This window comes from Bos indicus x Bos taurus, chromosome 16 (genome assembly GCF_003369695.1).
Source record: "Bos indicus x Bos taurus breed Angus x Brahman F1 hybrid chromosome 16, Bos_hybrid_MaternalHap_v2.0, whole genome shotgun sequence".
Classification (NCBI taxonomy): Eukaryota; Metazoa; Chordata; class Mammalia; order Artiodactyla; family Bovidae; genus Bos; species Bos indicus x Bos taurus.
Genome location: NC_040091.1, coordinates 46,148,503 through 46,174,111, shown reverse-complemented (window position 1 = coordinate 46,174,111; position 25,609 = coordinate 46,148,503). Strand labels below are relative to the sequence as shown.

The following is a 25,609-nucleotide window of genomic DNA, read 5'->3' as shown; positions in this document are numbered from 1 at the left end:
ATAGCTAAGGTATTAAAGGCTTAGAGAAGTAGTTCTAAGATAAATCAGCCTCTTAACCACTAAGTGTTTCCATCAGAATTATCTTAACCATCCAAACAGCAATAGACAACCAATGCAGCGTTTACTACCACGGAAATAGTCTAATTTTTTAGGGGTTCTTCCGATCATCTTTCTGATGTAGTATGTAGATAAGTTAGTTTTCTGATCTGAATTTAAATTTTATGTCATTCCTGTTTAACAGTTTGTCTTCGAAGCCACCTAATACGTTATTGAATTATTTACATTTCATATATAGACTTTTCTTTTTCAAATGGTTATTAAAAATATTAAAGTACTTGAGGCCTCTTCATGGTAAGTTTATCAGAGCAGTTAATTTTCAACTAAGTGTTCAGAGTCAATCAACCTTCAACATATAAAGTTGTAAAATACTCGGCGGTCCAGTATTTAAGTACAGCCAACTCAGTTAAATATCAGTAAACAAAGTCAATGTCAATGCCAAGTATCTCTATATCTCTATCGGGTTTTCGCTTCACCCACTGTTGTAATCCTGCGAAGAATACATTCAGGAACTAAGTCAATGCAAGTAAAAAAAAACAGGACTGATGTCAAGGTTAGGCGAATGGGAGGAAAAAAAAAATAGCGCATTTAAAACACTTTCTAAAACACCGGCAACACTGGTGTAGTTTTTTAAAATGCGCTGGTAACCCGACACTTCGAAGTGTTTGCTACGGGGGAGACTCGGGCGGTCCCACCCCTCTCGGCCTCGGTCCGCTGTCTCGGAGCCCCGGAGCCGGCCAGAAAAAGGCACAGCCGTGAAAACAAGTTCGCTTCGGCCGGTCCGAGGCGCGGGGAGTCAGCCGTGGGGCGGCTGCGACGTCAAAGCCCGCCGTCCCCGCCCGGCTGTGGAGACCCCAGCCCCACAAGGGGTACAGACCCCAAGTCCCAAAGGCATAAGAGGAGGCGCAGCCACCGCCCACCACGACCAAGGCCGTCAGCCCCGCCCCCACCCGCGGGGGCGACCCCTGACACCCCGCCCCCGCGGAGACCGAGGCGCTCTGGGTTGCGCCGCCCCTCCCCCATCGCCGAGCCGGCGCGAGTCCCCGCACCTCCCCCGCTCCGGCGGTCTCAGGTCCCCGAGCCACTGCCTCCATAGACCAAGCAGCCGCCGCGGAGCTCTCTGGGGGTTGGAGTCCTCGAGGGGGCCTTTGTGCGCCTCAGCGGCGGAGCCGAGGACTATGACTCCCACAATGCCTCGCGCCCGCCCCCTCGCCGTCCGCTTTCCGTCGCTCCCAGACTACATTTCCCGGCAGCCCTCGCGGCTCTCCCGCCCTCCCTCCCGAGACACGAGCCGAACTGGGCGTCAGGTCGGGGAGCCGGTCGGGTTCCCGCTCGCCGCCGCCGCCGCCGCCGCCCCCCGCAGCGACTCTCCCGCCTCTCCAGTCGCGCTGGTCGCAGGACCTGCATCGACAACTCTGCTCGGCTGTGGAGCCGCCGGCCCGAGAGTATAGTGTCCAGGACGCGACACACCGACCCCCCCATCGTCTCCAGTCGGGGCGACCCCTCCCGGGTCCGCCTTCGCCCTGCGCGGCCGCCAGAGCCCCCGGCTCCGAGCGGCCCCGCGGCCCGGCGTCCGCATCCCGGCCCCTGCAGTCCGCGGTCGCCGCCCCCCACCCTGAACATGGACTCCGACTCCTGCGCCGCCGCTTTCCACCCGGAGGTGAGTGAGAGCTGCGCCCCGACAGCCCCTGACCACCCTCAGGCCGATCCGGTGCTCCCGAAGGCGGACCCCCGCCGGCCGAGCGCCGTTCTCCCCTCCCCCAAGCTATCTCTCGTCGCCCCCCAGGCGCCCAACCCCGCCCCCCACTCGGGCCCGCGCCCGGTCTTCCCCGCCCCCCGTATCCTCCGCGTCCCTTCCGCGGGCGTCCGCGTCCTCCCGGCGCCCCTTCCCCGTGGTCGCCGCGCCCACCCTCCCCGGCTTTGCGTAGCCGGGGGACCTGTCTGCGCCCCCGGCCCCTCCTCGCCGGCCTGGCTTCCCCCTTCCCCGCCCCCGGGGACTCAGTCCGAGCCGCCTCCGCCCTGCGCTCCCGCTTTCCGGAGGAATCACCCACCCCCTCCCAGAGGGGCTCGCGGCCCCCCTCGGAAGGGGACTCCGCTCCGCGCGCCCCCCGCCTCCTCCTCTAATCCCCCCGAGCCCGGTGGCCCGCGCCCCGCCCCCTGACTCCAGCTCGGCCCCCGCCCCCTCTGGCTAGGGTGGGGGAGGCTCGTCCTTCAGGGTCCCCACCCCTGCGGGGGCCTGAGCTGTGCTCCCACCCCCAGCGCGTTTGCCTCCCCCTCCAGGGCCGCCTCCCCTTCCAGGGCCCCCTCCCCCGAGCTCGGCTCGCCCCGCCTCGGCTCCCCCTCCTTCCGGGGATCGGCTCTCGGTTCTCCCGGCCGCCCCCCAACCCCCGGGGCCCCCGCCGCGGTCCCCTCCCTCTCCCGAAGCTCGCCGAGTCTGGGGTGCGGGTCCGGCCGCCGGCGGGTGGGGGAGGGGAGGCGGCGCCGGGCGGGCTAGTCCGCCGCTCTGCCGCCTCGGGGGCTCGCGGGGCCTGTGAGTCCCGGACCCCGAATCCTGCCCGGCTACTCGCGCCCCCTCCCCCGCGGGATGGGCCCCGCACCTTCCGGGGCCGCTTGTCGGCGAGGAGCGGCTTCCGCGGGAGGGCGGGGAGGGGGCCGCACCGCCATCTGCTTTTCTTACGGGCGGCGTTGGCGGGGCCGGGGCGGCCGGCGCGGTAGGAGCGGCGCGGGTCCCCCGCCCCGGGCCCGAGGGCACCGCCGCCATCCACTGAGTCCCGGCCACTGACCCACTTAAGCACATTCCCCGCCGAAATAAAAGTTCTCCCCGCGAGTTTGAGGGCCGCAGCCCTCCCACCCAGCCGGAGGGAGGGCGGTCAGTTCTCCCTGCGGGTGGGGGCAGGGTCTCCCCGGCGCTGGAAGCGCTGGGTACCGCGCGGACTCTGCCTCGCCGCTGTTCTGCGCGCCTCTCCGGGTCTGGGCGGCCGAGGGCTGAGGGCAGAGGCGGTTTGCTAGCACCGAGTTGAGAAAATAAAAAGAAGTGGAGCCCTTGGAAGGAGACCTGCGGGTAGCAGGCCGCCCGCGCTGTTTTCTGGGCGCGCTGGACTGAGGGGGCGGGGGTGGTTGGACTAGGGCAGAAGCCGGAGCCCACCCCGTCGTCTCCTCCCCCTACTTTCATCCGAGTGGGGAGTGGGCCCCTCGGCTCTGGAAATGTTAGCTGAACTCCTAAGGATGGGACTGAGGTGGGTGATAAAGTGCTTAAAAAAAACCTAAGTAAAATACGCTAGTCAAATGAACCGAAGGAAAGCACAGTTGTTTTGCTTAGTAGCAAATAATCTTTTTCTTCCCAGCTCCTCTTTCTCAGCAGAGAATCAATTCTTGTTGAGGGCGATTCTTAATTGAATGGGGATGGGACACACAAGCCAAAATTCCTAGTATTTCATCTTCAGTATGCAAATGGTTTGTTGTTCAGTCCTTAAGTCATGTCCAAGTCCTTAAGCCTGCGGGACTGTAGCCCTCCAGGCTCCTCTTGAGCAGGGGATTTTCCAGGCAAGGATACTGGAATGGGTTGCCTTCTTCTCCTCCAGGGCATCTTCCCCACCCAGGGATTGAACCTGCATTGCAGGCGGCCTTTAGTGACTGTAATTATATACAGAGTTAGGTTTCCTAAATGGTAGTAGCAGGATTGTTTCTGGTTTGTTCTCTAGGTTGGGGGGTGTTGGAGGAGCCAGAGGGACCAGCAGGAAGTGTCTCCTCTGGAGGAGAGAGCTGGGTAGGAGGAGGGGGTCCTCCTGCAACCCTGCCTGGGGAGGGGTCAGGCGAGATTCAGGTCCAGGATTCCAGGTCTGAGCTCTGCAGGTTGAAAAGTAGTTCACTTCTAAAGTCACTTAAAATACTTCAGCTGCAGCAGTTTATCTTCAAAGTGGAAAATTTGTGGCAAAAAAGTTAATTATTAGGGCTCTCAATAGGCCTGTAGAAACTTAATAGATAATGTCAGAAAATGCCACATGAGCACTAATAAATAGACTTTTGTACAGTCTTTTATCTCCTAACCAGTTTCCCAGTATTCTTGGCATAGCATCGCATACCTCCTCTTTGAACCTTCTGAAAACTGTTAATTCTTGACCCAAACTTACCTTATCTTGTTTCTAGAGCGTTTGTAAATCTAGCAGTGTGTTTTTGAGTGGCAGACTATGAAAGCTCCAGCCTGTTTAGTATTGTTTCTTTGATGTCACCTGTAAGTGTCTACTTCCAAACATGCTCCCTTTTCTCGCTGTTAACAGGAGTACTCCCCCAGTTACAAGCGGCGCAGGACCGTGGAGGATTTCAACAAATTCTGCACCTTTGTCTTGGCCTATGCAGGCTACATCCCTTATCCAAAGGAGGTAATTCAGCACTTCAGAGACCTTGCTGGCAGCAAAACCAGAGTTTTTGACAAGGTGGTGGGTCTGGAAGGGGTTGAATGGGAGGACTTGAGCCGTAATAGTCAGGCAGAAATCTTTCTTACAGACTTAGATGAGCCTGGGAAGTGGTTCCTAAGACGGATGGAAAATGTAGACTTGCCTAGAAATGGTTCGATAAACTTTCAAAGTTTGCTTACAGATAATCTAACTGATATCTTCCTAATGTTCAGTGTTTATTGAGAGGTTACTGTCACTTAGTCATGTCTGACTGTTTGCGATCCTATGGACTATACAGTCCATGGAATTCTTCAGGCCAGAATACTGGAGTGGGTAGCCGACCTCTTCTCCATTGGATCTTCCCAACCCAGGAATCAAACTGGGGTCTCCTGCATTGCAGGCAGATTCTTTACCTTCTGAACCACAAGGGAATCCCCTAGAGCTTACTGTGGCTAGGCACTATTTTTGGCCATTATAATGATATGAAGTAGGAGCTTTTACTTATATCCTTTTCATTAGTAGTTTATTTATTTTGGCTGTGCAACATGCCTTGTAGGATCTTAGTTCCACGACCAGGAATCCAACCCAGGGCCAGCAGTGAAAGTGCTGAATTCTAATCATTGGACTTCCTGGGGATTCCCTATTTGTTTTTTGTATTTATTTTTTCTCTTCCATTTTGAAGATGAGGACACTGGAGATGACACAGAGAGGGAACTCCTTACTCTGCGTACAGGCTCATTGGTGGTGGAGCCTGGGGTTCAAGCAGATCAAAGGGTCAGGCCCAGTCCACCCTGCCCTACCTGGTGGGTGGCCTCCTGGTTGGTGTCATTACAGAATCTTCAGGGACTCGTGGCCAGAATCCCATGTAAATTAAGGCGTTTTTTCCTTGCTGAGAAATGGGCAGGTGGACCAGCGCTGCCAGGGTGCTCAAACTTCAGGGGCCTGGTTCATACTGTGCAAGACTCAAGAGAAAGGAATCCAGTATTTTTAGGAGGCCAGATCCCAGCACTGGGTTATTGTTTCCACTGCCAGCTAGGTGGATAACGCCTACATGAATGCTGCTACTGTTTGCACATCAACAAACAGTAGCAGTTTGCTTGATTGACCTGAAGGAATCAGAGAGGAACTCACTGCTTTGGGGCAGTAATTACATACTTGGATTTTGCAGTATTTTGAGATGCCTCCAAGTTTTTAAAGAAAAGTGTCAGAACATTCTCACCATTAATTTACATGCACTTAATTAAAATGTACATCCTTTGGGAGGACAGTTGTGGGGGAGATTGTAAAATCAGGAAAGATTAGAGCTTGAGGGTGGTGTGTCTTTGGCACTCCTGTCCCAGAAGTGGATTGAGTATCAACTAAGTTCTTGGTGAGGGTTCACCCAGGGCTGGAGGTCCCCCTTGTGGGTTCATGTTGTAGTTGGAAGGACACACTAAATCCTAGTGATGGTGTTCCTAAAGAAGAGCACTGGTGAGAGCTGAGGAGCTCTGGGTTCTTTGTTTCCCACATCTGCAGACCTGACCTGGTAGGGAGTGGGGAGGGCGGGGTCCTGGGGAAGCTCTGCTCAGGGCCAGCTCTTGGTGTTGGAGGCTAGTTGAAATAACCAGAAGCCGCCGTGTTTTCTCTGTCCTTTCAGGAAGTCCCTCTGAGGAGCAGTCCCAGCCCCGCCAACAGCACCGCTGGTACCATCGACAGTGACGGTTGGGATGCCAGTTTTGCCGACATCTCGTCCACCGTGCCCTTGCCAGTCTCTGACCGCTGCTTTGGCCACCTGCAGCCCACCCTCCTGCAGCGAGCCAAGCCTAGTAACTTCCTGCTAGACAGAAAGAAGACCGACAAGCTGAAGAAGAAGAAGAAGAGGAAGCGAAGGGACAGTGATGTGCCTGGGAAGGAGGGCTACGTGGGGGGCTTGCTGCAGCTGGAAGCCGCCGACCCATATGCAGAGACCCCCACGAGCCCCACTCTGCAGGATATCCCCCAGGCCGCTGGAGACCCCTGTTCGGGCTGGGACTCTGATACTCCTTCCAGTGGGTCTTGCACCACGGTGTCACCGGATCAGGTCAAAGAAATAAAAACTGAAGGCAAACGGACTATCGTCCGGCAGGGCAAGCAGGTGGTGTTCCGGGACGAAGACAGCACGGGCAACGACGAAGACATCATGGTGGATTCCGGTGAGTGGCCCAGAGGTGGGATGCTAAGAGCGGGGTTTCAGGGCCCTAACCTTCCCCTTCCACTGCAGGGGTTGTGGGTTCGATCCCTGGTCGAGGAGCTGAGATCCCATGTGCCTGCCATGAGGTGCGGGGTCTCAGGGCGGTGGTTCCTTCCTTGGAAGGGGACAGGGGAGCATAACCCACCACCTTCAGGGGAAAGGGTGTGAGAAGGCGGATGCCGAGATGTTTAGGAAGGGATGATCACAGCTGAAGACAGCGAACATTCCAGAGCAGGCCTCAAAATGTGAAAATAACATAGCTCATGAGTAACCACCTTGTGGGGATTCCTCGTACCACACATTTCAGTGCTTTTTGTGCACGCGTGCATTTTCAGAGCGGGAAGTATCACCCTGAAACTTGAGATTGGTTTCACTGCAGCTCAGCTGCCCTGTCCCTTTGGAGAGTGGCTTTCCTGATGGGAGGGGTTCTGATTGGGGGTGTTGTGAGAGATTTTTCCACTCTTACATGGTTCTCTGCTTTCAGATGACGACTCCTGGGACCTGGTCACATGCTTCTGCATGAAGCCGTTTGCTGGCCGCCCCATGATAGAGTGCAACGAGTGCCACACTTGGATTCACCTGTCCTGTGCAAAGATCCGGAAGTCCAACGTTCCGGAAGTGTTTGTCTGCCAAAAGTGCCGGGACTCCAAGTTTGACATCCGCCGTTCCAACCGGTCCCGAATGGGCTCCCGGAAGCTGTTTCTGGACTGACTGCTGGAGGGCGAGGAGTCGAAAGGGACTGTGGGCCTGCTGGCCCTGGTCTTAGTTGAGCACAGGACTCTTAGCTCCAGCGCGGGCAGACCCCTGCCGTTCAGGTGCCTACATGAAAGGACCAGCTGTCCAAGGTATAAACTGTACATAGCCAGTGACTGAATAAAATCCTTGTTGGCCAGAGCTGCTGCTGGAGCCATGGTCTCTGCAGTGGAGGTGGACTGCACACCCAAGCGCAGCGGGTTTGGTCCAGCCGAACATGAGGGTGTGTGGTCGTTGTGCATTTTTGCTCTCATTGTTGACAAACCCCCGCCAATCGGAACAAGTGCTGTCTGTTACTCCTGCTTCCGCTGTGTTGGCGCGAGGAGATGATGTTTCCCCGGCCTGTTTATGAACCGCCATACGTGTGAACTTCTCCAGTCCGTCTTTTACCATAAGTGTCTGTATAGCAACCATCAAAGCCGCTCCTCCCTTAGTGGTCCCCCTCTCCCCTGCCTTAGGGGATGCCTGTTCTCCTGGGGCTGGAGTCCCTGGCCTCACCCAGGGGTGGTGAGCTGGCAAGTGAGCCCCAGGTTTCCTTCAGTTCGTCAAAGGGGACACTATGCAGCTGCTTCTCTGTGGAAAGGGGGTTGGTTCGGGGGTGGGGTCATGGTGGCCCATGTTCATAACTCAGTTTCCTGTTTTGCACGATGTAAAAAAACCTGTCTCTTTGCACGAAATAGCCAAAAGTATTGGCAGACTTCTGCCTGGGTTCCCTTCCTCTCCAGTTGGCTTTGGAGGTCCTGGGGGTGCCCAGCAAGCTGTTTTCAAGTGAGGGGGCGCCTGGATCCTCTCCTTGTCTCTCCCCCCTCACTTTGTTCTAGCAGCGACATTAAAGGTTAGGCAGTCTCTGGGGGAGGATTTTCTCCACATAGTGGGCGGGGGGAGGGAAAATGGGAGGAAGGCCTCCCTTATGGGTATAGTATGCCCCTCATACAGGCTGGCCTGCTGGTTCCACGGGGCAAGGTTAGGACTTTTGAAGCATTTTTTTGGTTTGAGTTGGTGGGTGAGTGAGATGGTAACGCTGGCCTCCAGGAAGGTACCACTGAACTTTGCAAAGTTCCTTAGATCTAAAAGGGCCCTGGACCGAGGCGACCCCTGTGCAGGCCAGCTCGGGAGAGGCCAGGGAGTTTGAAGCCCGGCGGGCCTCCACCGGAGGGCCATGTGGCGGGACACTGATGGCTCTCAGGCTTGAGGGAGAGGGAGGACGTCAGTGTTCCTCGAAACTGATGTTACTCTAGCAGTTTAAATACTCATTCTCAAAAATTTTTTTTTTGTACATTGATGAGTGTGTCTTCATAAACATTATTTCTCACGAAGCATGAAGAGGGAAGAGTGCCCAAGTCAGGCATATTTATTGACATCAAGGTGGAGCCTCAGTCTTCCCACGGGGAGACTTCTCTACGTGGTCCGCATGTGTAGGGCCATCAGGCGGACTTGTGTCCACATTCTCTCACTGAAGCATCGGGGGGTTGAAGTGTAATTGGCTGATCGGAGCCTATATTTTGTCCTAGTATCTTTCATGCTTGACCAGCCAACTGCCTTTTTTGTTTTATTTTTAATTCTGTTGTTTCTGTTAACACAAAAAGAGAGAGAAATAGTTTTTGAAATCCATTTTATTGTGAAGAGCCCCAAGGGAGATGTTCTACTCTAGAGAAAAATAGTAAGGAGCTGGCTTAGAAACAACCTTCTCCCCAGACAACCGTCTGGCTCTGACTAGGGCAAAAGTCCAGGAAAAGTTGGAGAGAAATTTGCCAAAGATCTGCACCGTGACATTGCCTGTCCTTTGTCTTCACCGTGACAGTAGCCAAAGTTTCCAAGTGTTTCTCTCTTAAAAAAAAAAAAAAAAACCTCCACAGTTTTACAAGTGTGTTTAAGAATAGGTGTGATTTTAGGGTGGAGCTGCCAGTCTTGGCAATTACCATATTGCTCTTAGAAGACTCAGTTCCTGGTGACGCCTCTGGAAGGCATTTGATACTCATCTCGATTTCTGTTTCCTTCATTTGCTTTTGTTCTTTTAACAGAGTTATCCCTGTGGGTGGTGTCTTAAGAAGTCAGGACACCACGGTTTTTCTGTTCGATTGAGCTGGGCAGCTGCAATCAGCTTTATGCAAATTAGGTATGGCCCATCTCTGGGTTCCTGGTTGGTGGCTGATGGAGAAGGGAGGGAAAGTTGTCATCCCCAAAGCAAGTCCCTCCTGTCGGCTTTGGCCAGGCCAGACACTTAACATCGTTTACATTGTTCTGTGTAATTATAAAGTTTATGTGTATAAAGCGAAGCTGTTTCTGTGAAACTGTATATTTTGTAAATAAATATATTGCTACTTTGAGGTTCATGTCTAGGTGTTTGTGTTCTGTGCTGAAGGACTGACCCTCATCACCAACTCCCAAAATCATGGTTACATGAAGACTTGGGAAGTTTAGAGTGAGTTTGGTTTAGCAGGATGAAACATTCTCACATCCCTTAATACACTTTTCTAGTAAATTCTCCAGAAACAAACCACAGCATGAAGAGACGTGAATAGCTTTCACAATTTCTTCACATTGTACATTAGCTTAAATCCCAGTGAGTGGTTAACCTGCATTGTAAAAGCTGCAGCCATCTCTAAGCTTATGCAGGTGGGATTAGAATCTGCCCCGTACTCATTCTGCCCTTCCACTTGGAGGTCCCAAGGGGCTGAGCCTGTTCTGTCAGTCGGCTGTGTCTGCCTAGCCAATCTGGGACCAGCTAATGGTCAACTAGTACTTTCTAATGTGACGTTGGAGCAGCCGAAATCTATGAATCAACACCTACTGAAATCTTGAAAATACTGGCCTCGGTGGCCGGTGAGCCTGCCTTTAACCAGTTGTCCAGAGCTGGGTTGTGTGTGTGTGAATTTTGGAGGCTCAGAGCAAGGAGGTGAGGGTGACGCTTCAGCATAACTAGGGTAAAACCTGCATCGGGGATGTCCGGTCTGAGCCGGGCGTTGAAGCACCCCTTGACAGGGTCGCGGGCACTGTGCACGAGATGCTGGCTAAGGAACATAACCCGACCCGCCTTTACTCACCAGCCTCCCTGCAAGCCCCGCCCCTCACGGAGGCCCCGCCCCTCTCTCGAGGGCCTGCCGCCGGCAGGCCCCGCCCCAATCGCTCGCCCCGCCTCCACCGGTCAGCCCCGTCCCGTCCCGTGACCCCGCCCCTCCCGGAGTCGCTGCCGCGCCCCGCAGGCCCCGCCGCCGCCATCTTTGTTTGGGGCAGCCGGGCCTGGCGTCTGGAGATGCCGAAGTCGTGCGCGGCCCGGCAGTGCTGCAACCGCTACAGCAATCGCAGGAAGCAGCTCACCTTCCACCGGTGAGGGGCGGGGGCACCGGGGTGCGCGGGGGCCCGCTTCGCCCAGGCCGATGACCGCGGCCCCCGCGGAAGCGCCAGGCCTGGCGCGACAGGCTTGGGGACACTCGGGCCGCTGCCCGACCGCCGGGAGGCCAGAGGACGTGCGGCCGAGCCCTTTGCGGAGGGGCGGCGGCCCCCCGGGGAGTGGCGAGGTCCTGGTCCAAGAAGCCCGGCACCACCTCGGCCGCCTGGGCGTGCAGGGAGACGGTCGGAGAGGCTGAGTAACGCCCGCGGGCGCACAGCCTCTCTTGGGTCGGGGGAGGCGGTGGCGGGCCTGGTGCGCGCTCAGCGCTGCGCCCTTGCGGTGACTTGGCATGCGTCCCCTCCGCGGCCCAGGGACTGTGCAGCCTGGGACGTAGTTAAGTGTGCAGTATTTGCTGCAAGATGCGTTGCTAACCTCCCTTAGGTGTGTGGTGCGCTGCGCGCTCTGCTCACCTCTCCGGTGGTGGAGGAATGAGAACGTTCAGGCGGGTGGGGCGCGGGGCCGGGACGCGCGACCTTTGCTGGAGCCGCAGGAGGATGGTAGGACTTCTGGAGTCTGTCCCTGCGCGCCCCGCGCCCCTCAGGTGTGGGACCCGGCCGAGTGCACGGCCGCTTGCGCATCGATGGGTAGAGTGTTGCACACTTTATTGCTGGTTCCAGCCACAGCGCCTTCCTCCATCCTGCTCAGAGTGTGACTCCAAAGGGCTGCGCTCTGTTCATCTACACTTCGTCTCCTCTAAGCGTTTTCTTTTTTAACGTGAGTATGTCTATTGATATGTAACACGCCTACGGAAAAGTGCACAATTTATAAGCACACAATTTAACCAAGTGAACACCCGGTGTGACTGCCAAGAGTTTAGAACATAGAAGCCCCCAGGAGACCCGGAAACGCACCCCCTTCCAGCCCCTCACTCAGTCCCCAAGGGTAAGGCCTCTGTCAGAGGGGACTGCCTTGGCCTGTTTGGAGCCTCACTGAATGGAGCCACACGCTGTCCTTTTTCCTGTCCTTTGCTCATCACTGTGCTTGTGAGTCCTTCATGTGGCCTGAAGCAGCCGCAGCAGTTCATCCTTTTCATTGCTGTGTAGTGATCCAGGAGTATATTTACTCCAACCAACTTGTTCTACAATTGAAGGGCATTTGGGCCCCTCTGTGTTTTGGCCATCACGGGTACGAGACTTGGGGCGTCTTTGCTGGGTCTTGTCTTCCAGCGCCTGTACCCCACCACTCCCAAAATTTGCTCGGTCAAGTCCCATTGGCCCTTCTCTGCAGCCTATGACACAACAGACTGCTGACCCCTTGAGGCCATCTACCACCTGGCTTCTGGGACACCTCTTGTTCTCTTCCTTTGTCACAGTGTCCCTTCTCAGTCTTCTTGGGTAGATTCTGCTTATTTCCAACTCCAGACAGATATTGGAGCACTTCAGGGTGCCGGCCGTGCCGCTGTCCCATCGCTGTCCACGCTGGCTCCCCAGGGCAGCCATCTCACCCAGGCTTATGGCTCTGCCACCTTTTACATGGGGATACCCGCATGGTGACAACTCCAGACAACTCTTGTCCCCCTGCCACTCAGCTTCAGCACGTGGACATCTAAAAGGCACCTGAAATTTAACATCTCATGTATATTAATAAAACCAAACTGCTGATCCCCCCAAGCTGCCCCTCCCCCATAATCTCAGCACTTGAAAGTCCTTCCTCTGCTTCTTAGCCCACAGGCAAACTTCTCTGCCTGGCTTTCATGATGCACCCCAGATCTGCCACTCACCACCTTCTCCAGCTCCACCTCTGCCTGAGCCTCCAGGAAGCCCCTTCTGACAGTGGCCTGCATCCTCTTCTTGCTCTGTGTCAGCCAGACCTGCCTCGTTGGCTCCTCACACCCTCGGGCCTTTGGACTTGCTCTTCCTTCTGTTCCCGTGTTGCTGTTCTGTGTCCCACTTTCTGCAGCCTCTGCTCCAGTGTCACCTCCTAGGTGGCCTTCCCCAACCACTTCCTATTCTATTCTTGCATGGTCCGTGACTGTCTAGTGTACTGGCTGTCTCCTTGCTCTAGAATGTAGGTTCCAAGAGGGTGGGCTCACTTCCCCTCCTGCTTCCCCACACAGGAGCAGGAATGGAGGCCTGCCTGGCAGATGTGGCTCTGGGAGCACCTCACTGAGGCTCTGGCCATGTTCATGGTCTCAGATATCCTACTAAGGATGCTGTCAGCAGCCACGATGGAAGCTTCCCAACATGGAAGGATGTGGTTTAACAGGACAAGGCTATTGAGTTTTCCAGGCTGTCCAGTAAAATGCAGGGCAGGGATGCAGAAGGTCCCTGGGACCCTGAAGGTGTGTGTTTAGCCCTGCAAGTCCCTCGTGCCTCCTTGCTGTGCCCCCAGGTTCCCGTTCAGCCGCCCGGAGCTGCTGAAGGAATGGGTGCTGAACATCGGCCGGGGCGACTTCGAGCCCAAGCAGCACACGGTCATCTGCTCCGAGCACTTCCGGCCCGAGTGCTTCAGTGCCTTTGGGAACCGCAAGAACCTGAAGCACAACGCAGTGCCCACAGTGTTCGCCTTCCAGGGCCCCCCACAGGTGCACGGCCGTGGGGGTCCCCCACCTGGCAGTGGGGTGGGCAACGGTGTCATTTGTGGGGACAGCAGAGGCTGAAAACTGACAGGCCCCTAGGTCCAAAGCCCAGGGTCCCCACCTGGCCCTGAGCTTTAGGAAATCTGCAGTTCAAAGCTGCCTTAAAAACAAGTCACTTCATGATGGGTGCTACGGAAGCAGCTGATGGGGAGGGGCCCACGAGCTTGCTTCTTTCTGCACTTCACTTTGTGGGGCCTCACTTGGGCTCGAGGGAGGTGAGGACTTTCCTGTCCAGGGCACAGGAGGACGATGGTGGTGGAGTGCTGGAGGGGGACAGGGACAGCGGAGCGAGGCTGGGTGGGGGCAGGATCTGAGCATGCTCAGGAGCAGCAGCAGCTCAGGCCCTGTGGAGGGCGCAGGGCCAGGTGGTGACAGCCTTGGACAGGCGGTGGTTTTCTTCAAAGGGGCGGAGGGCTTGACATACAGGGATCTGAGTTTCCCAACCAGGGATTGAACCCTTGTCCCCTGCAGTGGAAGTGCAGAGCCCTAACCCCTGGACCACCAGGGAAGTCCTGGACAGGAGGTGGGTTTTTGGGGGGAGGCTGGTGGGGAGGGACGTGACTTCCGAAGGTCCCTCTGGAGGCTGGTTCAGAGGCCTCTGTGGCATCGCAGGTAAGGATGGTCACAGTGGCCTGAGCCAAAAGTGGGTGTCATGATGAGAAGATGGAACAGGCCAACTCTGGAGACCTGTTGGGTTGAAAAGGAGGTGGTCTAGGGGCTAGGGGGGTCCCTGAGGGCTGGGCTTTGCTCCATGGCTTTTATTCCCATGTCCAGGAACATTGCTTGGCACAAAGTAGACGCTTAATGGGGGAGCTCTTCTTTCTTTTAAACGTAGAAGGCCTTTTGTTTTATATATATATATATATATATATATATACTTACTTTATCATGGTAAGAACACTTACCCTGAGATCTGCTGTTTTAACACACATAAAGTGCACAGCACAGTATTGTGGACTGCAGGGATGTGGTACCGGGGACTCTGGAAATTACAGTTTGCTGATCTGAAACTCCCATCGTGGATCAGGAACCTGTTCAGTCAGGGTGATGACTTCCATGGCATTTGTAGGAAACTGCTCCACGGCCAGTGATGACAGGTTAACCCTAAGGAGACGTTTGTGGTCCTGCCTCTAGTGCTTTTGGTGCCTGGGGGCAGAGTGGGGGTGCGGGGAGTTGAAATTGTGGTCCCCATGGTTTCTGCTCAGTTCTTTGGAGGCCTGGGGACTGCAGGCTTTGAGTTGGGTGTTTTCCCTTGAAGAATGCCAGGTCTCTGGCTTCAGTGGGTCTCTGACCCAAGGTTTGGGGACTGTGGAGGAGGGGCACTGGTGTATGGTGAGAGGAGAGCTGGGCTGGGCTGAGCATGGGGACAGAGACAGGTGAGGCCTGATGGACCCTCTGGTGCAGATCTCCTGTGCCCACCCCGGGGCCTGTCCACAGCAGCTCTGCATCTCTTGCAGCTGGTGAGGGAGAACACGGACCCTACCGGCCGGAGTGGAGACGCCACCTCTGGGGAGAGAAAGGTGAGTTTGCCCTGCTGGTCACAAGTGTTCCAACTGAGCTCCTGCGCCTTCCCGCCAGGCCAGCCCACTGGAGCTCATCATGCTTTCCTTACAAGTTGGGGTTTGGATTCCGTTTTCCTAGAGAAGGAGAAGCTGAAGCTGTCCATGCCTCCTCCTCCCTGTTCAGTATCAAGCAGTGGCAGCCAGTCGCAAGTCTGGCTCCTGCTCATCTCTAAAGGTTTGGCCCCAGGCTGTGGAGGCGGCTAGCTGTCCTGCTGGTGCCCTGGCAGCCCCCATGTGGTGTGAAGGGACTCCTGGCAGGATAAGTAGCAGCTGGGGAGGACCCACGAACGGCTGGCTCCGCCCTGTCTTTACAGGTCCTCCCTGAGACGGGCTCCGGGGAGTGTGGCCTGGGGAGGAAGATGGATACGACAGTTGAAGTGCTGCAGCTGCCCCCCGAGGTTGGAGGCCCAGGAGCACAGGTGAGGCCGGGCTTGGCGTGAAGGCAGCACAGGACTGGTCTCAGTCTGAGGGGATTTGCTTCAAACAGAATGAAGAAAACTGGTGCTCGAACCAGAGCACCAGCCTGGACCTCAGACTTTACCCGCAACAGCTGCGGCCCAGCAGTTCTGGGTGTCAGGGGAGCCCCCTTGGCCTCAGGTCCCTGGCTGCTGCTCTGGTCCCTCACTGACCTCTGTCCTCAGGTCCCGCCACACACACCAGAAACTTCTGGGGTCCCTGGTCAGCCAGCTAGCCCCCCAGAGCTGAAGAGGCGCCTCCCCACACAGCCGTCCGATCACAGCTATGCCCTTTTGGACTTAGACACCCTGAAAAAAAAACTCTTCCTGACTCTGAAGGAGAACGAAAAGCTCCGCAGGCGCCTGAAGGCCCAGAGGCTGGTGATGCGGAGGATGTGCAGCCGGCTGCGTGCCCGCCTCGCAGGGCGGCCGGGACTCCAGGCCAGGCCTCGGCTGGGGCAGCAGAGCTGAGCTGCCTACTGGGCCGTTTGAGCCTCTGAGAGGAGGGGCCATGGTCTCCAGACTCTCTGGCTGTGGACCTTTTGGTCCCACTTTGACCCTTAGGCCAGCGCCGCCTCAAGTGGGAGTGTGGTGGCCCCGGCGGGGAGGAGGCTGGGGCCCTGAACAGGACACCTTGGCTCTCCCTTCAGAAGGTGACAGCCCAGCTGCCTCTCTAGCACAAGCTGGGTGAGCGTCCTTGGAACCACCCTGGGCCAGTGTGGCCGACCATGTCCCTGAGGGGTAGGTAGGCCCCGGCTGGGGTGGGGGATGTGGGGCGCTAGCTGACCCTAAGGCAGCGAGGCGTCCCCTCCATCACCTGGACGGCTGGCTCTGTCCCAGGAGTACCTCTGCGCGGCCGGTGTGAGTGAGCAACGTAATAAAGTGTCTTCCTACCCCGTGTGCTGCCTCCTTTATTTAAAAGTGAGTGAGCACTGGTTTGAGTTCTCCTGAGCATGGTCACAGCTGAGGAGACTGACTTCCTGTTTCCTGCTGAAGGACCAGCAGGGCGTGACCATATTTGACTTCCCAAAAAAGTTGCCTTTACTTAAAAACAAAACGAAACAAAACAAAAACCACCTAGCCTGTGATTTGAACTCTGGACTCTTAAAATTCTCAGGCAGATGTCTGGCAGAGAAAATACCCCAGCCTCAAGTCAGGTCTCACAGTCTGAACCCTGAGAACAGAGGGTGGGGCAAGGCCTGTGAGGAGGAGGCAAGTCCCTCTACCTGGTGGCTCCTAAAATGAACACACAGACGCATACAGACACTGCCCCCGGCTTTCAGGAAAGGTTTATTGTGGTAAGAGCGTGTCCTCTGTTCAGTCCCTGTTCAACAACAGGAGGGACGGCCTGCCAGGAGGGGCACAGGCTATGGCCAAGGTCGGACTCCACTAACTCGACACTTATTGCACGATTTACATTCAGAGCAGCTGCTCTTGCAGGGAACTTTTAAGTGGAGATAAATATTACAGAATTGGACAACCTGAACTACCTTTAAACACTGGAGGAAGGGGGTTGTGAGTGACTTCTCCGGTACCGACATCAGGGGCAAGGCCTGATTGAACAGGAGCCGCACAGAGGCTGCCTGAACCCCAACCAGCCAGGCGTCTGCTCCTCCAGTGACTGTTCACCAGCCAGGCTGGTTAGGAGGGGCCTGGTCGTGAAATACTCTGCATCCTCAAAAGAGGCGTGTGAAGGAAGGGGTTCCTGGGAGCAGACACCCAAATGGGTACGGGCAGCCCAGAGGAGACTGACTGAGCCGGTGTGGGAGCAGCAGTGCCACCTGCTGGCAGCGAGCAGGGAGGGGCCCCTGGAACCCCTTGAGCCTCTTGGCTCCCACTCTGACCTCTCCGGGCCGCATGGACTGAGCTGTGTGGGGGAGGGCAGAGGCAACGCTGCTTCGCATGAGGACACAGGTGGCTCCTGGGACCGGAGTGACATCCTCTGTCCCAAGCCAGGTGCCAGTGGAATGACTTGAGAAGTTCTGGGAGGGGACGGAGGAGACTTAATTCCCAAAGCCACTCGTTCTCAGGTAAAAAGCAGATTTATAAACCCACACCATCCTGTCCAGATTCACGCAGTCACATTTCAGCAGGAAGGTGACTCAACAGGCGTTCCCTTGATCCAGAGACTCTGCTCCTGGGAACGGCTTCCCTCCTTCCGTTTTGTTTTCTGTGTTCAGTGTGGATTTTAGGAAAGGTAGCTCACGCTCACGGGCATGAGGGCGAGGTGTTCATAAATACCTCACGGCAGACAGAGCTACTGGGTGGCTCAGCCGGCGAGGGACCCTGAGGCCCCGGGGGCTGGGCCTTCCCTGCGGGGACATGATCCTTGGGAACAGACTCGGGCCCAGCTGCGGTTCCGGTCCTGGTGGGGTTGCCTCGGGGCATCTGTGTGTCCCTTCACATAATTGAGCCAGTACCACTTTCTATGCAAATACAAAATAAACATCTGATTCTGGGTTTTTTTCCCTGCTTCTTTCCAAAATTTGTTGACTCCTGGGGAAATTCTTTTGCAGCCCCTTTTGAATCTGGCTTCTCAAGTAGTTTATCCATCAGTATCAATTCTGTGAGCTGTAAAAGAAAAGACAAAATCAGCGCATCTAAAGGCAACTGTTTCCACGCACTCTTTCCACGTAGCGGGGATCAACCAGGCCCTGGCCAGAGGCTGCCTGGCCTGAAGCTGGGCAGAGGATGAGCTGCCAAAAATCACTGTGTTCTTGAACACAGAGGAGCCACTGGGTCTGCCTCATACCTAGTCACGCCGGCTGCAGTTTCCAAGAGCTCACTACCACCTGGGAAAGGGCTGACCCCTCCCTCAGGGCATCATTTCCCAGGTCTGTGTAGGTCACGATGCCCAAGCCTATGGCTCCCCGGCCAAAGATAGAAGGAAGGCTTTTGTTGCCCCCGCCACTGAGGTCCCTGGGCCTGTCTCTGGGCAAGGACGGGTGACAGCCAGGGGCAGCTACTCACACTGCTTTGGTATCCTGAGTGCCTCGCTGTCGAGCGCCATGACCTGATGAAGGACCCCGCGGAACTGGTAAAGCACTTTCAGGTTCTTCTCTTCACCCACACACGGGTCGTAGAAGCCGGGCAGCCCAGCCTGCAACAGACAGATTCTCACTGGAGACAGGCGTTTGAAGCCCAGTGGCGCTGTAGTCAGTACCTGCCCGGAGGGGCAGTGTGGACACTGCCCACGAAGGATGCAATCCTGGGAGCCTGAGTACAGGAAAGAGGATTTTAACAAGCTGCCTACTTAGTCCTAGACTTGCCCCACTGCCACACTAAAACACCCTCCATCTTCAAGGAAGCCCTGCAGAGGACGCAAGACCAGGAACCCACTCAGGGACCAGGGCACTCTGCCTGAGCTCCTCTGTGCTTTAACTCACCTCTGGCACACACCCCACTCCCCCTGAGCCTCTGGTGTACTACAGGCGGACCCCCCTTCTGGAACCAGGCAAGGCACAGAGTGTGAGCGCCCAAAGGCAGGAGGTATATTTTGTTTGCTGCTGTAACTGGCACACAGTAGGGGCTCAAAAAACAGTTGGCAATGGATGGACAGATGAGTGGCTGGATGGATGGATGACGTCAACTGCTCCAGTGTGGCTGTAACCTGGGTCCTGGGCTGCATCTCGCATAGGGAATGCGGCAGCATGACGGGTTCCGCTGCAGTGACATGGCCCCTTAGAGGGTCCCTCTTCCCCAGGTGCCCCTCCCATCTACCTCGAGCGCCCACCTTGGAGGCCTCGGTGAGGATGAGCTTGGAGTCCTTCACCAGACACTGCAGGGGCACGGTCACATCGATCACCTTCACCTTCTCGCTCTTCTTGCTCTTGTCATTGACAAATTTTCCATACCAGGCGTTGACAATGATGAGCCCTGAGGACAGGGCTGGTCAGGGCAGGGCAGCCTTGGCAGGCAACCCCCGTGCAGCCTGGCTGCAGGAGCCATGTGCTCCTGCGGAAACCCAGCACCCACCCTGTCCTCAGAGAGGCCAGGCCTGCTCACCCATTCTGGACTCTTCGGCCTCAATTATTCTTCGGACAGATTCCTGCATCAACCGAACCTGCAGAGGACAAGGATGCTACTATCAGGGCCTCCGGAGGCTCCCTCAGAGCCAGGGCCACATGCCTGGTGCCTGTCGGTCCTGCTTGTCCATTTCTCTGGACGTGGCTGCTACTGCAGTCTTGGAAAAACAATTCACTCACAGGGAAGAAAAAGGACAACACCCACCACTTTTAAAAAACCTGGTAATGTCTTTGCAGGGTAACAGGGTTGACTCTTCAGGGCACAGACAGACGCGCCCAGCACTGCATCCCACAGGCAATAACGTAAAGACTAGATGACCAGGGAGGCTGTTGGGGAAGAAAAGCCCAAGACCCAAGGCTCCTGAGACCACTCTGCAGGGTGTGAAGCATGTCCCCCACAGGTTTAAGAAACGTGGACGAGAAAGGATGGGAGCATGGTGCGGCCTGGTCCACGCTCAGATCCTCACACGGCAGAGGCCTGGAAGGGAGCCGGTGACGCAGCACTTACGGCAGCTTCTGCCTCTTGTTTCTTCTGCAGGATGTCGGTGGCTGTGCTTTCCCTTTGCTTCTCCAGTTCCCTGAGGTGAGGAAAACACAAGCCATGTGTGAGGAACATGGGTTACCAGCACGGGAGGCCACAGTGCCCCAGGCTGGACCTGCACCCTGCCAACAGCCTGTAAATCTTACTGCGTTCCCAGTTCTAGAACTTTAAACACTATTTCCAAGGCAAGTTCAAGCAAATCTGTTTGTCCCAGGCCTGTGCAGCTGTCCTGTGGTCCCCAGATGGCTCTCCCCAACCTCAGTGGGAGGAGGACTCCTCGCAGCAGTAATCTCAGGAAAGCGGGAGAGGGTGAGACTCTCAGGAGATGCCCCCAATCAGGCATTACCACAGGACACCCTTGGCAGGGACAAGGCACGCTTCATGCGATAAAATACAGCAGAGCACGGGGACCTGGGCAGCACACACGTGTCCTACCAGCCTTGCCCAGCACACCCTCTGCTCCAAGCCTTCAGTCTGCTGGGGAATTAGGATCCCGAACTCAAATGAATCAGAGGCTGGAGGGGCCCCCCAAGAGCCTTCCTTGGGCTCCTTGCTCCCTGACTAAGTTCAGTGATCTATTAAATGAGATCATTGTAAAGTAATGAAGTTAAACCTCCTCTTGGGTTTAATGCTGGGCTAATGGATTATCTCTAAGAAACGGCAAAATAAATTACATCTAGATGACTTCCAAGACTGTAGTTAACATGGGCCTTGTTTGTAGGAACTCAGAGCCCGATCTCTTTGAATTCAGTGCCAGGCAAAGAAATGGCTAGAATGAGAAAAAGGAAGACTTCTCATTTCTGTGGTCATGGCTTATAGTCCCAACAGTTTGGTAAACTAACTCTAATTCTTTCTGAAAGTAGGAATGTGGACAGACAGAAGTTAACCCAAGTGTTGCCAACAGCAGTACCGCTACTACTGATAACAACTAGCTAATACTCACTGAGGTCTTGACGTGCCCAGACTCCGCAGTGAGCACTGTACACCTATCAGCTTAGGGGGTTTCCCTCACGCCCTGTGGGGCGGCTGCTACCCTCTCCACGTCACAGACGGGGGAGCTGGGCACAGGGCAGTTCGGCCCCGTCCCCGGCAGTGCTGAGAACTCACTTCTCCTTCTGAGCCCTGAGGTAGGGTCTGATGACCAGGCGGTGCAGAGCGAAGTACAGCACGAGCGGCCCCGCGGTGGCATAGAACACGGCGCTGGGCAGCAGCTGGTCTGTCAGGTGGATGGGGAAGAAGTAGGTCTGACTGGCCCTATTTAACCTGAGAACAGAACAGAGCCGAGTGCCCATGTGAGTCAGGTTCCCAGGGAACGGGGGCTCGGCGAGGGTGTCCCAGCCCAGGAAGAACCTCTTGACCCACAGGACCTGGGGAGGCGGAACCCAGTCTGCACGCCTCACGGTCCACTCCCCTGAGCAGGCCCCTAGGTCTGGCAGAAGAAAGGGCTCGATACCTGCTGACCGCAAGCAGCAGACTCACACCCAAGCAGAGCACACATGGCCCGGGAGGCAGGGGAGGCCACGCCTCCAGATGGCCTGTCAAGCCTCAGTGATGGCCGGGTGGCTCCCACAGGTCCAGTTAGCCCACAGACATCAACTGCGAACTCTCGACCAATGTGACCCACACCCTCGGGGACCAGACAACAACAGAGGGCAGAAGCGCCAACTGGCACTGGTGAGCTGCTGGACTTGTTAAAAAAACAGCCTTTAGCCTGAAGGCAGTTCTCAGTCTATACCACAATGGATGATTACAACTGCAAAGGAATCTGTAGTCCTATTGAAGAATTAAAGTTCAGAGTCTGGGGCAACCACTGTGTCTTGGAAGAGGGGGGCCCCCCAAAGGGAAGTCACAGGTGGGGAGCCCCAAGGTCTCAGTGTGCCAGAGATCCCCAAAGGATGCATGGTGCTGTGTTTTGACTGTGGCTACATGGGTAAGTCCAAGTTTGCAGCCAGACTTCACCCAAGTTCTAAAAGGAAACAAAAATTAACACTTACTACAATACCAACTATGCTACATCAGATCAGATCAGATCAGATCAGTCGCTTAGTCATGTCCGACTCTTTGCGACCCCATGAATCGCAGCATGCCAGGCCTCCCTGTCCATCACCAACTCCTGGAGTTCACTGAGACTCATGTCCATCGAGTCAGTGATGCAATCCAGCCATCTCATCCTCTGTCGTCCCCTTCTCCTCCTGCCCCCAATCCCTCCCAGCATCAGAGTCTTTTCCAATGAGTCAACTCTTTGCATGAGGTGGCCAAAGTACTGGAGTTTCAGCTTTAGCATCAGTCCTTCCAAAGAAATCCCAGGGCTGATCTCCTTCAGAATGGACTGGTTGGATCTCCTTGCAGTCCAAGGGACTCTCAAGAGTCTTCTCCAACACCACAGTTCAAAAGCATCAATTCTTCGGTGCTCAGCCTTCTTCACAGTCCAACTTTCACATCCATACATGACCACAGGAAAAACCATAGCCTTGACTAGACGAACCTTTGTTGGCAAAGTAATGTCTCTGCTTTTGAATATGCTATCTAGGTTGGTCATAACTTTCTTTCCAAGGAGTAAGCGTCTTTTAATTTCATAGCTGCAGTCACCATCTGTAGTGATTTTGGAGCCCAGAAAAATAGTCTGACACTGTTTCCACTGTTTCCCCATCTATTTCCCATGAAGTGATGGGACCTTTGCTACATACCCAGATACAATGAGAAAAAGATAATAAAGAGCGATCTCAGATGCTAGAGCCAGCAGATAAGGATTTTAAAGCAACTGTTTAAACTCTGCTCAAAGACATAACATATTAATTGATGGTTTAACATCAGATTGGAGATGAGAGAAGAGTAAGAGAATTTAGTAGAAATGATCCAACGTGAAGAACAAAGAGAAAAAGGATTGAAGACAAATGCGCAGAGCCTCAGAAACCAGAGGTTTAGCACAGAAGTAATTAGGGCCCCAGAGAGGAGAGGATGATTAAAACTGCAAGGAAATATGCACTCCTACTGGACTGAAGAATCAGAGCTCAGAGTCTGGGGCAACATTGCAGCTGGGAAGAAGTATATTAAATATTTAACATTTAATGAATTAATGTCCTAAAATTTGCAAATTTAATAATTCTACATAAATAAATACATCAATTTATAGAAGCAAGAAGTTTAGCAAACCCCAAGCAGCAGACATAGAACAAAATCGCGTGTAGCTACACTCAAGTGCTGAGAAACAAGAGTAAAAAAAGTTGAGTAACCAGGGGGGAAATAAACAAAAGAGACATCAGAGTATAAAGGCTCAAAAGACCAATGACTTGTCAGGAACAGAGGAGTCAGAAGAGAGCAGAACACCATGACGGCACTGAGAGAAAACTCCATTAACCCTGAAGTCTATACCCAGTGACAAGACCCTTCAGTAACAAAAGCAACTCCAGAGATGATGAAGAATGCTCAACACTAAAAGGAGAACTCCAAAAACCCAATAATGAAACAGACAAAAGATATGGATAGAGACTTCACTTAAAAAAAACAAACAAAAAGGATGTCAAATCAGCACTTGAAAAGCCAGTCAACATCTCAGACAGGAGGTAAATGAGAACCAAGAGGACCAAAACGGGACACACCTACATCATCTGCTAAACAGGTGAAATTAAAAAAAAAAGGCCCTCCCCAGGGCTGGGAAGGATGTGGAACAACTGCAACTCTCAGAGCTGCTGGTGGGAAAGGAAGATGAGACGCTGCTTTGGAAAATGGCTTGGGACTCTTATGAAGTTAAACACAGCCTCCCACATGACTCAGATCACCAGGGTACTTACCCATGAGAAATGAGACCACTTGTGTTCACACAAAACTTGAATATGAATGTTTGTACTGCTTAATTTGTAACTTCCTGAAGCTGGAAGCAAGTGAAGTATTTACACAACAGATAAACCGTGGCACATCTACGCCATGCAGCACCCAACAGCAATAAGGAGGACCGCACTGCTGATGCCTGCAACAGTGTGGATTATCTCAAATGCATGATGCTCCTGAAAGAAGCAAAGGCCTTCACCTTGGATGACTCCAATTATGTGGCATCCTGGAAAAAGGCAAAGATATAGGGAGCAAAGGCACACCAGGGCTGCTGAGGCCTGGGAGACCACACAGGGGCCTGTGGGCCTTTGAGGAACGATGGAGACGTCCTCTACATCTATCTGTGATGGCGTTTACATGTAAAACACAAGATCAAACACAGCGGGTAAATCCTGAGAGGTCTCGTCACAAGGGAAAACCATTTTTTTTCTATTTCTTTAATTTTGTATCTACATGAGATGGTGGATATTCACTAAATGTGCTGTGATGTATGTAAGTCAAATCATTATGCCGTATACCTTAAACTTATAAAGCACTGTTTGGTCAATTATATCTCAATAAAACTGGAAGTGAGAGTTGGACTCTAAAGAAAGCTGAGCACCGAAGAATTGATGCTTTTGAACTGTGGTGTTGGAGAAGACTCTTGAGAGTCCCTTGGACTGCAAGGAGATCCAATCAGTCCATTTTAAAGGAGATCAGCCCTGGGTGTTCATTGGAAGGACTGATGTTGAAGTGGCAACTCTGCTACTTTGGCCACCTGATGCAAAGAGCTGACTCATTTGAAAAGACCCTGATGTTGGGAAAGATTGAGGGCAGAAGGAGAAGGGGACGACAAAGGATGAGATGGTTGGATGGCATCACCGACTCGATGGACATGGGTTTGGGTGGACTCTGGGAGTTGGTGATGGCAGGGAGGCCTGGTGTGCTGCAGTTCATGGGGTCACAAACAGTCAGACACAACTGAGCGACTGAACTGAAACGAAAACTGGAAGGGAGGAAAAAAAGGGATGAACCAGAAAATTGGAGAAGCCCTGTATTTATGAAAGAAATTGAATTCACTATCAAAAACCTTCCTATAAATGAAAACTCAGGCTTGGTTGATTTTACTGCTAAACTCTATGAAACTAGGGGAAAAAAAAACAACCAAGACCATTCTCATACAAATTCTTTCATAAAACAGAGGAAGGCATAATTCCTAACTCTTTTTATCAGGCTGGCATAACGTGGTCCAAAACCTGATAAATACATAATAAAAAGACAATTATAACTGGCATCCCTTAAAAACAAAGATTCAAAAATTCTTAGTAAGACATAAGCAAATCAAGCAATATATATAAAGTATCACATGTCATGATCCACTGGAATTTGCCTCAGGAAATATAAGGTTGGTTTAACATTCAAAGATTAGTGTGATTTGTCAAATAAATACAATATAAGTTAGCAAAGAGCAGCTGCTATTGCTGGACTGAAGTGCCTTTCAGTTATATTTACCAATATAACTCGGACAATGCAGCCTATGGACAAAGAAGCAGGCTGGCATCCTTGGGACAGGAATTCAGTTCAGACTGTGTAACGTGACTTCTGCCGCGGAGGAGCATTTACAACAGAGAACGGTGCCTCATTGGAGGTCCCGATGTGGGAGGTAGGGGAGGAGAAGGGACTGGAATGCAGAAATCTGCCGGCTCTGTGTTCTTTATTAAATCCCGGGCATCTTCACATTTCAGGTTAGAGAAGTGCCTGACACCAACTGTGGCTATGGGGACCTGCAGACCACAGCTCCATAGCCGAGCTGTGGTTTGCTTTTTCTCACTCATGC

General features: G+C 54.0%; 3 protein-coding genes across 5 annotated transcripts in view; 2 read left to right on the top strand and 1 right to left on the bottom strand.

The window, feature by feature from the left end:
- Positions 1-1,329: 1,329 nt before the first annotated feature.
- On the top strand, positions 1,330-9,746 carry PHF13 (PHD finger protein 13). Its single transcript, XM_027565030.1, has 4 exons — positions 1,330-1,717; positions 4,335-4,436; positions 6,088-6,622; positions 7,145-9,746. Exons 1-4 carry the CDS (start codon positions 1,679-1,681, stop codon positions 7,369-7,371), a joined length of 903 nt encoding a protein of 300 aa, XP_027420831.1. The 5' UTR covers positions 1,330-1,678; the 3' UTR covers positions 7,372-9,746.
- Positions 9,747-10,598: 852 nt separating this feature from the next.
- Positions 10,599-16,299, top strand: THAP3 (THAP domain containing 3). Of its 3 annotated transcripts, XR_003514945.1 has the most exons (6): positions 10,672-10,740; positions 11,450-11,518; positions 13,136-13,328; positions 14,840-14,902; positions 15,259-15,363; positions 15,586-15,710. XR_003514945.1 is itself a non-coding variant. In XM_027565029.1 (5 exons), the coding sequence occupies exons 1-5, from the start codon at positions 10,667-10,669 to the stop codon at positions 15,868-15,870; spliced, it is 720 nt and encodes a 239-aa protein (XP_027420830.1). In that variant the 5' UTR covers positions 10,599-10,666; the 3' UTR covers positions 15,871-16,299. The 3 variants fall into 3 exon arrangements, 1 of the variants encoding a protein (XP_027420830.1); XM_027565029.1 differs by lacking the exon at positions 11,450-11,518 and having other exon boundaries at positions 10,599-10,740; positions 15,586-16,299; XR_003514944.1 differs by lacking the exon at positions 10,672-10,740 and having other exon boundaries at positions 10,769-11,518.
- A 370-nt stretch (positions 16,300-16,669) lies between these two features.
- DNAJC11 (DnaJ heat shock protein family (Hsp40) member C11) overlaps positions 16,670-25,609 on the bottom strand; it is a 70,443-nt gene continuing 61,503 nt past the window's right edge. Inside the window, exons 11-16 of the mRNA XM_027565028.1 lie at positions 21,073-21,228; positions 19,933-20,002; positions 19,405-19,462; positions 19,133-19,275; positions 18,370-18,499; positions 16,670-17,970 (exon numbers count right to left, since the gene is read on the bottom strand). Coding sequence (XP_027420829.1) covers positions 17,945-17,970; positions 18,370-18,499; positions 19,133-19,275; positions 19,405-19,462; positions 19,933-20,002; positions 21,073-21,228 — 583 coding nt within the window. The 3' untranslated portion in view covers positions 16,670-17,944. The remainder of the gene's footprint in view (positions 17,971-18,369; positions 18,500-19,132; positions 19,276-19,404; positions 19,463-19,932; positions 20,003-21,072; positions 21,229-25,609) is intronic.